This window comes from Botrytis byssoidea (genome assembly GCF_014898295.1).
Source record: "Botrytis byssoidea strain MUCL 94 chromosome Unknown BBYS_002, whole genome shotgun sequence".
NCBI lineage: Eukaryota > Fungi > Ascomycota > Leotiomycetes > Helotiales > Sclerotiniaceae > Botrytis > Botrytis byssoidea.
In genome coordinates this window covers 1,366,255-1,378,916 of record NW_024065843.1, presented here as the reverse complement: position 1 = coordinate 1,378,916, position 12,662 = coordinate 1,366,255, and the positions used below count along the sequence as shown (strand labels likewise).

Below are 12,662 nucleotides of genomic sequence, written 5' to 3'. Positions count from 1 at the left end.
GATTCTTCTGTTCTTTAGAAAATAGATTTCTAGATTCAAATCTCAACTGGATTGAGGTTCAATTTATCATTCATGTACTGCAAGACAGCTTTGTACGGATGGATTCTTCTTTTCTTAAGAAAATAGATGTCTAGATTCGAAATTCAACTGGATGGAGGTTCGATTTATCATTCGTGTAGATAAAGTTTACAATCAATTTATTTCATACTTTTTCAATCCTTAATGAGCTCCTGCGGTAAATTTAATGATTTTGCTTGTCTTCCGTATGTGGTTCCATTTGTCGTTTTTCATGCATTTTTGAAGGAGGCCCTTCTCTCAAGGAATATCGATATACATGTTTTGCTGATAGAAAGTTTCAAAAGCTTGAGAAACTTCCCAATATACTATTGTCACTTTATGCTTGAAGCCTTTGATATTTGAATTAACACTGTATTGTATTCTTCGAATACTTCTAACAATCTTCATTTAAGAGATCCCTGTGTGATAGATATCTTACACGGAGCTGTTTCGCTATGAGCTTTTGAATATTCTCAAAGAGCTCATCATGGACTCAATGACGATCAAATATTGAGAGCAGCGGCGAACTAACAGACTATCGAGACGTAGCAGTATGGGTAACAGGAATACAAATGAGGAAAAAAGGTATTCCGAAATATACGATCATTTGAAAATTGCTGTACTCCCGCGCCACTTGTGCGATGTCTATGTATGAAACTCCGCTATCAGTATCTAATTCAACTCCATTCCCAGTCTAATATGAATTCCCTTCTATCTCAAGATTCTACAGCAAGATTACCAATCTTCAAATACCATTTTGATATAATTTGCCCCCAGCTTTGACATCAAATTCCGTAGCCTCTTTCAACCCACAACTATCAAAGAGATCTCTCACTGCCACTCCATTACCCTTCGTGTTCCCATCCTCCAACAACTCTTTATATGCCTTTCCTACACTCTCAAAAACGGCTCCTAATGCTAATGTAGGCGTGATAACCAATTTATATCCGCATTCCCTAGCTTCCTTGACACTTAAAACTGGACTCACACCACCAGGTACACAATTGTATAAACACGGTACTTCCTTCTTTCCAAATTCTTCACATACCCTTTTCGCCTCCTCTACACTTCTGACCCCCTCCAAAAACGCCACATCTGCACCCGCATCCACTGCGGCATGCAAGCGCAAAACAGCCTCATCATAACCATGATCGGCTAATGCATCAGTTCGCGCAATAATCACAATATCTCTTCCCAGCTCATCGCGCTTGAGAGCTGCTGCCCGAATTCTCGAGACGAATTCTGGGAGTGGAACGAGTTCTTTATTGCGGAGGTGTCCGCAACGTTTATTGACGACTTGGTCTTCAATGTGCATGGCGGCTACGCCTGCGGAAATGTATGAAGCGACCGTACGAGATACCATAAGGGGGCCTAACAATTGTCAATATTGTATGATAGATATTGTAGATACTCGCATCGCGTGATCAAGCAAGGAAAAAATTGTTTGTTTACTGACCTCCATAGCCGGTGTCTGCATCTGCAATCAATGGGATGGTAGGGTCGATATTGGCGATCATGGATGCATTATCTCGCATGTCATTCATGGTGGCGACCCCTAAATCTGCAATACCAAGGCAAGACATAGTTGTTCCGGCACCTGTCTATTTTTCTCATCGTCAATTACTATTTTGAGGTTGAAGTGAGGGCAACGTTGAGTTGGTCAAGAAATACCATGTACAATGTTTTGAATCCTGCATTGAGTGCAAGACGCGCTGTGAAGCCATCGTATACGCCTGGGCAAACAACGACTTCATTCTCATTGGCTAAAAGAGCTCGAAGCTTGGCGACGGTAGTCATATTGTATTGAGTTTGATTCTGTTTATCGATTCGTAGACTTGAAGGAATTCGAATTGGCGTTGTTCTTTTAAATGTGCCAAAGCATAATAATCGTAGCAGGGTTGATCACTGTAATTGACATCACCGCCTCCGATCACGGCGGTAGCTTTACGCGAGTCACGAAAAGGGGAATTGTAAAAGCCGAATCATTATAGTTGAGATTCAGATTTTGTGTGACAACTTGAACCACAAGATTTGTAATCAGATATCCACTTGGAGGGCACATCAATCGGCTGGTGCGGAACCTCGATTATGATAAATTCTTTCCATAAGTTTTAACCGTGCTGCTCTAGCTATATGGCCATAAGAGAACTCCACAGATTTATGCCCCGCCCAAACTCCCGTTCCCGCCCAAAATTCCATTTACTCCAGTATTATCAAAGGCATATTTCTCGTAGACGCCTTCATTGAACAATTTGATTATCTCATGAACTCTCTTTCATTTTTCCGCAAGTAGAGCAAGTCCACCATTGATTTTCCATTTTGGTGCTGCACCATCGACAAGTCCACATCTGTGGTTGGGGCGGAAGAGGTCTAGCTGCGGCTTTTCTCTGAGAATTTCGATCAATCTGCTTCGTGATACTTTCTGGCCTCTCAGTAGTACAGGCATCGCAGCACAAAAACTCGATGGGGTTGTGAAGTGTACATATAGTACATGTCCATCCTGTCAAGGTAGGTGCGGAGTATACTGGTCCCTGTGCTGGTTCGTTTTGAGGATCCTTTGTTTTTGGGGACGATTTTGACTTATTTGAATTTTCAAGCACTAGACGACTGACATGGTCTAAAGGCTGCCGAGATGTTTCCAAGCCGGCCGAGGTCAAACTCGAAGTTGCGGGTCGTCTAGCTAAAGGTTGTTCAGACGAAGACTTGGAATTTTCATCCGATGCCCGCCTCCCAGAACTACCACCGCTAGTTCCCGCAGGGTTTTGGACAGAAGGAGGAATATAAAGGTCTCCAAACTCCTTTTTCTGATCTTCTTGAACAAGCTCCCACATAGCTTGAGCAATTGCTGCCTCGTTAGCTAAATCTTCTTCTGCTACGGTTCTAAATCCATTGTGTGTAGCTTCATCGGCCAAGTCTCTGATCTCGATAGGATTCATCCTGCTTTCTCCACAACCTTTAAGCACTTTGTTTCGGCGCTCGATCGCATCTACGATAACCTTCCGAATATCGGTACCATATGGCACTGGCCGACCTCCCAGCTTCTGATCCGATCCTTTAAGAGAGTTCTGTCGTTTCTCTGCAGCTATGCGAGCCAGACGTCTTGCTTCGTGTCGTGGTACTCTACGTCCACCCAAACTCTTTCCTTCTGACAAAAAACCTTCTCCAGTATATCCTTTGTCTATCAGGCCTTCATGTTCTTTCCGTAGCTGATCCCATAAAGCATGAAATTCTTGATTGTGAGGTCCGATCTCGTTATGGCATAATTCATGAAGCATTGTATCGACTACCTGCTCTATCGGTAGAAATTGATTTTGATCTCCAGGATATCTCAACCGTAGACATATTTTCTGCCCTCTATTTACATTAAGACCTATTTCTCAAAGTGAGTTCCTTTACCCTACAAATCGTGCGAGTAGATTAGCATACCTAGTAGATTTTGCTGGTCTGGGTAGAACTCTGTCAAAGTACCTACGCGCCAACGACGTGCTCTCATGATAGGTTTGACTAGCGATGCAATTTTTTTTAGAGAATGAAGTGCTTCAGCTTCCCGTTTCATTCCTTTCAAGTGAGAGTATGATGATATAAGTGCATCGCGTTCTATATTAGTAGACATTTTTAAGAACACAGCTAGCAAAACGATGATGAGGGGGTCAAGTATTCCTTTGATTGTGGAAGAGTATGCATAGATCTGTTCAGGATTGCTCTGAGATGAAGAGGGAACGTTTTGTTGTTGTATAAACCCAAATAAACGGTCCTAGAAACTACTAGAAGGAAGACTTTCTTGGTAATAGAAAGTATCCAGGTTTCCTGTTGTGTCGGAATTGTAATCATGTAGGCAAACACAAGGCTGACGCGCCAACATATTCACATGCGCTTGTCCCGCATTTCGATTATGGAAAGTTTAAGTGGGTCTCTAGATTTTGGTTGTCGATAAGATAAGGCTCACAAGGCTGAAGATAAATGATGTCGGCCGAGCTTTCCTTCCCCACACTCCAAGCAAGTTTCTAGATCAAATATCAACAAGCAACTTGAGAGTAAATTTCATCAAAAAGCTGTCCAAAATGTCTGCAGATGATCAAGTGTTCTTTGACACTGTAAGTATTCTATTTCATCCAAAGATTATAGCTGCTGATAGCATGTTCTGATAGTTGTCCTCCGTACCGAATGATATCAAGAAGTATAGCAATGATGTTGCAGATTATATCGAAAGACATATTGATAAGGTAGCTACATCAATAAGAGTGTCTCTCGCCTCTGCAGAATGGATTCCCCCATCTGCGCGACCCAAACCACCGCCGTCAACTCAGACTATCGCTGCATCTCAATCAGTATATACCCGGATCGAACAATGGATTTCAAGAAACAAGCTCCTCACAAGAGCTATTATCGTAGTAATGGGTGGAGTAATATATTATGTCATTAGAAAGAAGTCAAACTACCGCAAAAAACGCAGAGCTAAGCGGGCAGCGACTGGAGCAAGACAAGAAGTTGTGGTTATTGCAGGATCCCCATCAGAACCAATAACTAGGTCGATTTCTTTGGATTTGGAGCGCCGGGGATTCATTGTTTATGTCGTATGCAATACGATTGAGGAAGAAGTCCTAGTACAAAATGAATCTAGACAAGATATCAAACCTTTGATGATTGATATCGTTGATGTGAGTTTGTAATATCTGTCAGCTGAGTTATGGGAACTAATATTATTGTAGCCATCAAGTGCCTCTGCTGCAATCGACAGATTTACGGCGCATTTACGAGCACCACATTCCCCTTTTCAAGGTGGTAAAACCCATCACTTAATATTCCGATCTCTTATTCTTATTCCTTCACTTGCTTATCCATCTTCTCCAATCGCCACTCTATCGGCGTCGACATTATCGGATCTCCTCAATACTCGTCTATTGAACCCCATTCTCACACTTCAAAACTTCCTTCCTCTTCTCACGGAGTTACCATTTCAGGGCACTCATAGCAAGAACTTTCCAAAGCCTTCCGTTCTTGTCTTGACTCCCAACATCATACCGTCTCTCTCACCTGCATTTCACGCTCCCGAGTCCTCCACCACATCCTTCCTTAAAACCTTTACCCAAGTTCTTACATCCGAGCTTTCGCCTCTTTCCATCCCCGTGATCAACCTCCAGCTTGGAACTTTTGACTTCTCTTTCTTTGGACCTAAGAATCAACTTCAATCATACCGGGGTCGCTCTCCTCCAAACTTAGATTGGGATTCATCATCCCGACACATATATTCACGCAATTATGCTGCCGTAAATCGGTCAAACATAGGGGCAGCAATGGGTTGTGGATCACAAGGTGGAGGCTACGGAAAAGGTAGTAGTCTCCGAGAACTAAACAATGCGGTCTTCGACGCGATGGAAAGGAAGAATAGTGGAATCATTCGAGTGGGTATGGGAAGCAGCGTGTATGGATTCATTGGGGCATGGGTGCCTCGGGGATTGGTAGGGTGGATGATGGGAGTTAAGAAGTTCAAGCCGGAACCTGCTGACGACATCTCTCACGCGAGCATACCTGGAAGTTCTAGTACATCTAGCTTTGAGGGTAGACCTTTCACGCCCGATAGTAGCGAGATGAGCGGCGGAGCTGGCTTAGCCGGAAGTGATTATATTTCGGTTACGAGTCAGCAGGGAAATTAGACCATAGGATGTCGATATTTTGAGAAGGTATATAGGATATGCTATGGAATTTGTGAGTGGATTGGATCACGTGGTTGTTTTTAGTCTGCATCGTTGGAATCTTGGATTGTGAAACATGGCGTCTTGGGGATATGGGATTTGGACAGGCGCAATCATCTCCACTTGTAAACATAGTCAAGTCATTTGCACCATAGTTATTGATTTAATTCTTACAAATTGGATGAAGAAAACACACCCCAGTCGAATATAACGATTATTTAGTGATCCTTTGGAATTTCAATGTGTTCAGACATTCAGTACTCATGTTTATTAGATGGGACAGATGTTCAAAGGCATAATTTCATTTTGAAATGCAATTTATCTTTTCTATCGCATGCTCCTCTTCGATAGTACTGGCTTCTATAAAAATCCATGCTAGTTCTTAATTCATTGAATATAATTTGCATTGCACTATTGGTAAGTCTAAATTCGGCATGAAACAGGCTTGATATTCGTTATGTCCCAAGCCACGCCGTTCCCGTGCCTGGGGATGTCACGATGTTCCAGACCGATATGGTTGAGATAATCATCCCATGTGGAACTACAAATGACAAGAAAAGAATTGATCAACACTATGCCACTGAGAGCTTTTCCTCTTTTGGAAATGTTTGCATGACGCAGCTCGGTCTATTGGTCGATTCGCTCAGTACCCTGTTCAAAAAGTGGCTGGTAGTATCCAGCTTTTTAGTCGTGTCTCAGCCTTGTTGTGATGAGGACGGCTTTCTTGCATATGTTGCGGGAAGGATGGGGCTTGCCTTGCATGACAGACCCGTTTTCTTTGTTATTAGCGGTGAGATGACCAACGAGATCGATATAGCTTTGATGGGTATGGAGTGGAAGGTCTGTGTAACCCACAACGTGCAAGTCGATAGTGATTTGTGCTGGTGGAAAATAGCTCAAGATCGCGTAATTGTAGTCCATCATCATCAGGGTTCCCCTCATGAGCTGCATAATATTTGAGTTTTGGTTTTGCATCCCGTGTCCTTAATGTCCGCGGCCTCGCTGACCCCTTTCGCCTCCACCACCCCTTCCACGATAGCTAAATCCACCCCTCCATCTCTGTCTAGGTCGACCTTCTCCAAATCCTCTTTCCCTGTCCGCTTCTCTCTCTGCATTCTCTCTGATTCTCGCTTGTTCTTCGGCAACTTCTTCTGGATCCCTCTCGACCTTGATAGTTGGCTTGGGTAAGTCAGAGGGCCATCGGGGATGAGCCTTTTTACATTTGGGTCCATCTGGACAAAATCCTGCTAGGTAAAATTCGCAGAGAGCTTTGCGAATGTGCTTTTTGGAGCACCGTGGACCCAGTGGACAAAACCCCTTGTCGTAATGCGGACAATTTCCCATTTTCGAGGCAGGATCAACATGTAAATAAAGACACTCATCTAGACTGGTTAGTGTAACTCTTGAAGCATTAGATAGCTAGACAAACGTACCTCCATTAGAGCAATACCCATTCTTTACAAAGAAGTTGCATTCCGGCATCTTCCTCAAGTTGAACTCGTGAAGAAACTCGCACGTTTCACCTTTCTTGCAGAGGCCCCTTAGCCAATGTTTGCAAACCATATTGTTGAAATTCCATGAGTTATTGGGATTGGTAGCATGCTTATCAGAGCAGTTGGCCCCGAGAGGACAGTGCCCTTGAAGATATGCTTTACATGTAGGCCGATCGGGCGAAATACCCATGCGATGGTTGTTAAATAGAAAAGGTGTGAATGAAAATTTGTATGCTGGGGCTTTGTGATCTAGAATTTGCTGGGCTGCAGAAGCTGAAGCTTGTGCTGCGAAAGCACTGGGTTTTTGTTGTAGTATTTCAGCCATGTTCGATGTCTTATGGGTCGGCCGAGAATTAGGTTTTCGTTGCTGATTGAATTATTTCGCAATGCGATCTGCCGGAGGGAGCAACGCAGACGATTTATGTAGGTGATTGCGAATCTGGTGAAGCTCAATATACGTGTTGAGCCTTGTTTTATTAGATGACAACTAGAATGCGCCTTGGATTACCTGGACAGTACGATATGGTTTGTGATTGAAAGACAGGATTCACGTTATATGGGTCAATATCCGAACCTCAACTTGAGTGTGGGTGTACAGAGAGTGATGATTTCAAAGAAGTGACCTGGTGATGTCTAGAAAGATTGGTTTCTTGACAGCCTCGCGTATTAGTAATCGGATTCCAGAACTCATTATTATTAATACGGTTAGCGTCAGCCTATCATAATTGTGAAACTAGGGGTAACACACCTGCATGTTAACCCAAACTTCAAACATAACTATATGAATTGCGAGGTTGATGGATATTAATTATAATTCCAGCAACGATTGGCACAGTTTTCAGGACCGAACAGCAAATATACCGGGTAATGGGCAATGTAGGTACGCTTTACTCATGCCCAATAATGAGATATCAATCTTCATCTGAGTGATAACAAGTTTTTGATGCAGCTACCTAGTACTTACTAGGTATTTTGCCGCACCAACAAGAAGTACTCATCCATCTGATGCCGGTTGTTGAACTTTCTTGTGAATATTTACCTAAAAATCCTGGTCTTTGTGGAACATCTTATAGTACGGGGTGCAGATTTGTGCTCACACTATCACACGCAGATACCATATATTCGCCCCAAAGTCATGTCTGGACATGTTCTTGTTACACACACATATATTCTAAGACATCAAGAATGAATGGATTCAACACGAGTACTACTTGGTCCGATATCCTTCACTAGAGACTACCGAGCAGAGAAGAGAGTACCACAGAAGTACTAGAGTACGCGAATACATGAATGGATAGCAATTATAAAACGTTTCTCGGAATATTGAATAAAGATGCATACTAGCAAACTACTACCAACCTATCGAATCTTCAATACTAGATAGTAAGTAGGGAAGTAGGTAGGTAACACTAGGGATTCGCACAATTCGGCTAGATACACCTACTGCACTTCAATATACGTGCCAACTCGGCTCTTTCTGCATCTCAGTTCAAGATAATGAGTGTGACTTACCATTCGGCATTCCAGGTTGTTTTACGGCTAAAGCTATGGCCATTGATCTTTTCTTTTGCCGATCCGATTCATATTTCTTTGCTATGTTGCTTGCATCTTTTATTTTTCGAAAAACCTTGTACCGATTCTGAGCCGGTACCATAACTTGCTCAATGCATCTGTTAGATATAGAGCTAGAAGCTCTATCACATTGCTACAGCAATAAGTACATAGGATTTCTCAGAATGTTCACTGACACATCAGTCCTCAGGGAATCATAATAGATTAGCTTGCGATACATTACTGGCTAAGCCATTGGGTATTTGCATTCATTTTCTCAGATACCAGCACCTCTTCCAAATACTTGCCAGCTGTCCTTAGCAAGCCAAATCTCCACAAAAAGAGATCATGAAGGTTTTAAACATTTTCTCACGATGCTGATGAAGCAAGGATAGGGTTTATAACAATTGGTGACGGTGAATTTTTCAAGACAGGTTACCGATGCCTGGAGGTGCATTGACGCTGCAGAGCTGTGCACATATTGTGAGTAGGCTGATGATGACACCTGGTACCTAGATAGTAGATAGATAATAGGGAGATAGTAGGTCATATCATCATATGTATGGAGCTACTAGGTATGTCAGGTCGGTAGCTCATTAGATGAGTTAGGTAGGGTCGCTATTCTGCATCGATATCATGAGCCATGGCGCATGGAATGCCATGCATGCATGCAGAATGAATGAACGAGTCAGAACACGAACTTTGCACGTTGATCTTGGTAATTGGAATCTTCGAAACCCACATTCAATTGGTAAAATAAATTATACATTCATCCATCCAGCACTTGATTTTATATTTATTTTGTTTTTGACCCCTCTAGTTTCTAAGGGTTTAGCCGATGAGCATTGCATTAGATTGCTGTAACATGGTGGATGCAATGGATACCTAGGTATAGTCGAAAAGCATGTTTAACTTTTAGTCTTGATCCTGATCCTGATTCTAATCCTAATCTCAATGTCATAGGTTAAAGAATCGAATGATGAATGGTTCAACTTCGACGAGAGCAAAGGGGAGGATTCCGAATACGGTATCGTCGGTTCAATGGCGTGGCAAACGGAATATAAATTTTGATTGATAGTGATACTCAAAATAATATTGGCCGGTAGAGGATGAGACGCATTCTTCAAACTAATCAGTTAACAAACGTTCTCCTCTTTCACGAAAAGCTATTCTCAGCTCGCCGAATGATCATCTGTCGTTCTTCCGATACTCTTCTTAAGCCTACATCGATACGATACCGCTTTCTCTGATTCCAATGGTAAAGCTACGGAGCTGTGAATTTGATTCGATCTGTTTTACGCAACGCCACAGCCACATACACATATTGCTTGTTGGTCTGGTGTGCAGGTGGTGCAGATCTACCTCCGGGATACTAACCTAAAGATACCTACCTCCCTAGGTATGAGTGTATATGCGGCTGCGGCAGTCTCTTTATGTATGTATCAAAGGAAGAAGAGAGTTACATACATACCTATTGGTATATGGAATCATCCCATACGATTTATTGAAACCGGCTTTAACTTGGCTAGTCTCGCACATGGCTCGGATCTTCCCTTAGGTCGTCTTGCCGTCGATTTTGAAATTTATCCTTAACTAGGAACTTCCTTACAAAGTCATCATCCCCACACAACTTTTCCTTTCATCGCTCCACTATCATAAGCTTCCACAATTCAGCTATGCTAGTCTGCTGGTGGATTTGTTAGTGAATATGTATGATTGATCTCCTCCTTCGTCATTTCTCATGCATATGTACAACCAAATACCGACCTTTGATTCTCCATCTTCAAGCATAATCAGCCTTGCAAGTGAATTCATTTGTACCAAAGTTTGTTCAAACATTAACGCTCTCCTCAAGATCAAGGGAGCTGCTTTCAAGCTCTTATCTCTTCCATCTTTCTCTAAAACAGTCACTCATCTACTTTCTCTTCCATACTTTTGCTTCCCAACGTGGACTTGAATTTAGACGAAAGTATTTGTGGGAGGTGATCCATTCACTGATTTCCAGTCTTCCTCGTCTTCTTAAAGATGTCATATCCATACGGAGCTCCTCCAATACCATGGAACTCGAGACCTCAGATAGACAGTCGCAGACCCTCTCAACCATCAATTGCCGCGAGCATCTCTAATATTATGTATAAAAACGCCGTATACTACCCCAACTATCGAGTTTATCGCGGAGAGACACCTGGGTCGCTGAATTTTGGTTGTATCAGCCATGTCTTTTATGCTTTTGCCCATGTTGGCCCGGATGGTGGAGTTTTTGTTGGTTTTTCGTTCCTTGAAATGATACTCCCGAATATTGCTAACTACATCAGTTGAGTGATGAATGGGCAGATATGCAAATGCCCGTTGACGGTTCCACTGGGGGCGGCTGTCTAGGATCATTCATGCGTTTAAAACAACAGCATCCGCATCTCCAGCTCATCATCTCTATAGGTGGAGGTGCGGCAAGCCAGCATTTTCCGCAAGTTGCTGCTTCAGCTGCCACAAGAGATCATTTCGGAAAGTCGGTCCGAGGTCTAGTTGATGCGACAGGTTTCAATGGTGTTGATAGTAAGTTTGTGTTATATGGTTGATAATAATCACACTGACAAGCTAGTCGACTGGGAACATCCATCGGATCCTGAACAAGGTCGAAATTTCCTTGCCCTCCTCGCTGCTATTCGAATTCATCTACCCGATGAAAGATATCTTTTAACAGCCGCTTTACCTGCCGGACAATGGGCTTTGCAAAACATCGATCTTTATAAAGCTCAAGATTATTTGTAAGGATGATTCATACCCACACTCCTCGAGCGATTAAGTCTTGATCCATGAAATCCATCCTTCCCCCATGACCGTATTCCGTAAACGAGCTGTACTAACATGTTGTCTTGTGTTAGAGATCTAATCAATCTTATGGCCTATGACTTTCATGGTTCATGGTCCCAAAAGTCAGGACATCACGCCCAGCTTTTTCCTGGGAACGTGCCGGATGCAGCAAATGGAAGTGCTGCTGTCGATTATGTTGTATCGACTGGTTTTCCATCCTCAAAGATATTACTTGGAGTTCCTGTATATGGAAGATCCTTTTTGAACTCCAGAGGACCAGGTCACCCATACCAAGGCTGTGGTGGGGAAGAGGGAACATTCGAGTACAAGTTATTACCGCGGCCCGGAACTCAAGAAGTGGTTGATACTACCACTATTTCGGCTTCCTGCCATGGAGGTGATGGAGGATGGGTCTCTTACGACAACCCACAAACAGTCAGAATGAAAGCTGACTATTGTAGACAAAGGCGTCTTGGAGTATGTAGCCCCTTTTTGTTGGTCATAGGCGTTTACTGATAAGATGCAGGGACTGTTTTACTGGACCGGGACAGCAGATGCACCAGGCCCGCGAAGTTTAATCTCAGCTGGATTCAAAGCTCTACATGATGCGTAAACCACCCAGTGTTCGTATTAGTATGGTGCATCGAATGTGCTAATTCGGTGGTTCGGAAGATGAGGGCTTTCAACATTCATGAATATGTTGAATGCTCAAAGGCCCGATTAGGTAGATTTGGGACATAGAGTCTTCTCAGGGATTCTTATTGTTTTTAAAGATGAAATTGAAGGCTTGCTCTCTATTTGGTATTATCACGAGTTATGATGAAATGACAAAGAAATAGCATTGGGCGGTGTTCTTAAAACACTGTGGAGTCAAGTATACTCATACTATAAGTAGCTATATAGCTCAATGTATAATAAGGCGATTCATAAAAAGCATACTTCTGTAATGGAGATCAAGAATAACAAAACTTGATTAAAATCTATTGAAATTTATTGAAATTTAAACTGGTTGAAAGGCTGACGAGGCTGACATGTTTTGAGGATGCACGCATAGACA

The 12,662-nt window shown here is 42.7% G+C and overlaps 6 protein-coding genes across 6 annotated transcripts; 3 read left to right on the top strand and 3 right to left on the bottom strand.

The window, feature by feature from the left end:
* Positions 1-802: 802 nt before the first annotated feature.
* Positions 803-1,854, bottom strand: EAE97_001190 (uncharacterized protein; the record flags this gene model as incomplete). The annotated part of the gene is made up of 3 exons (XM_038871700.1): positions 803-1,428; positions 1,514-1,658; positions 1,729-1,854. 3 exons carry the CDS (start codon positions 1,852-1,854, stop codon positions 803-805), a joined length of 897 nt encoding a protein of 298 aa, XP_038737601.1.
* Positions 1,855-2,217: 363 nt separating this feature from the next.
* Positions 2,218-3,866, bottom strand: EAE97_001189 (uncharacterized protein). The gene is made up of 2 exons (XM_038871699.1): positions 3,484-3,866; positions 2,218-3,427 (listed from the first exon to the last, which is right to left on the bottom strand). The coding sequence occupies exons 1-2, from the start codon at positions 3,668-3,670 to the stop codon at positions 2,319-2,321; spliced, it is 1,296 nt and encodes a 431-aa protein (XP_038737600.1). The 5' UTR covers positions 3,671-3,866; the 3' UTR covers positions 2,218-2,318.
* A 252-nt stretch (positions 3,867-4,118) lies between these two features.
* Positions 4,119-5,711, top strand: EAE97_001188 (uncharacterized protein; the record flags this gene model as incomplete). The annotated part of the gene is made up of 3 exons (XM_038871698.1): positions 4,119-4,151; positions 4,206-4,715; positions 4,767-5,711. 3 exons carry the CDS (start codon positions 4,119-4,121, stop codon positions 5,709-5,711), a joined length of 1,488 nt encoding a protein of 495 aa, XP_038737599.1.
* A 537-nt stretch (positions 5,712-6,248) lies between these two features.
* On the top strand, positions 6,249-6,710 carry EAE97_001187 (uncharacterized protein; the record flags this gene model as incomplete). The annotated part of the gene is made up of 1 exon (XM_038871697.1): positions 6,249-6,710. One exon carries the CDS (start codon positions 6,249-6,251, stop codon positions 6,708-6,710), a length of 462 nt encoding a protein of 153 aa, XP_038737598.1.
* A 24-nt stretch (positions 6,711-6,734) lies between these two features.
* Positions 6,735-7,568, bottom strand: EAE97_001186 (uncharacterized protein; the record flags this gene model as incomplete). The annotated part of the gene is made up of 2 exons (XM_038871696.1): positions 6,735-7,132; positions 7,184-7,568. The coding sequence occupies 2 exons, from the start codon at positions 7,566-7,568 to the stop codon at positions 6,735-6,737; spliced, it is 783 nt and encodes a 260-aa protein (XP_038737597.1).
* A 3,251-nt stretch (positions 7,569-10,819) lies between these two features.
* EAE97_001185 (uncharacterized protein) lies at positions 10,820-12,218 on the top strand (the record flags this gene model as incomplete). The annotated part of the gene is made up of 5 exons (XM_038871695.1): positions 10,820-11,056; positions 11,110-11,347; positions 11,394-11,559; positions 11,677-12,082; positions 12,132-12,218. The coding sequence occupies 5 exons, from the start codon at positions 10,820-10,822 to the stop codon at positions 12,216-12,218; spliced, it is 1,134 nt and encodes a 377-aa protein (XP_038737596.1).
* Between the last annotated feature and the right edge of the window lie 444 nt (positions 12,219-12,662).

Bases quoted from the DNA above. Each gene is read 5' to 3' on its own strand.
- EAE97_001189 (XM_038871699.1), bottom strand. From the start codon at position 3,670: ATGTCTACTAATATAGAACGCGATGCACTTATATCATCATACTCTCAC. The intron at 3,428-3,483 runs GTATGCTAATCT...TTTGAGAAATAG, and splicing joins AGACCAGCAAAATCTACTAG to GTCTTAATGTAAATAGAGGG.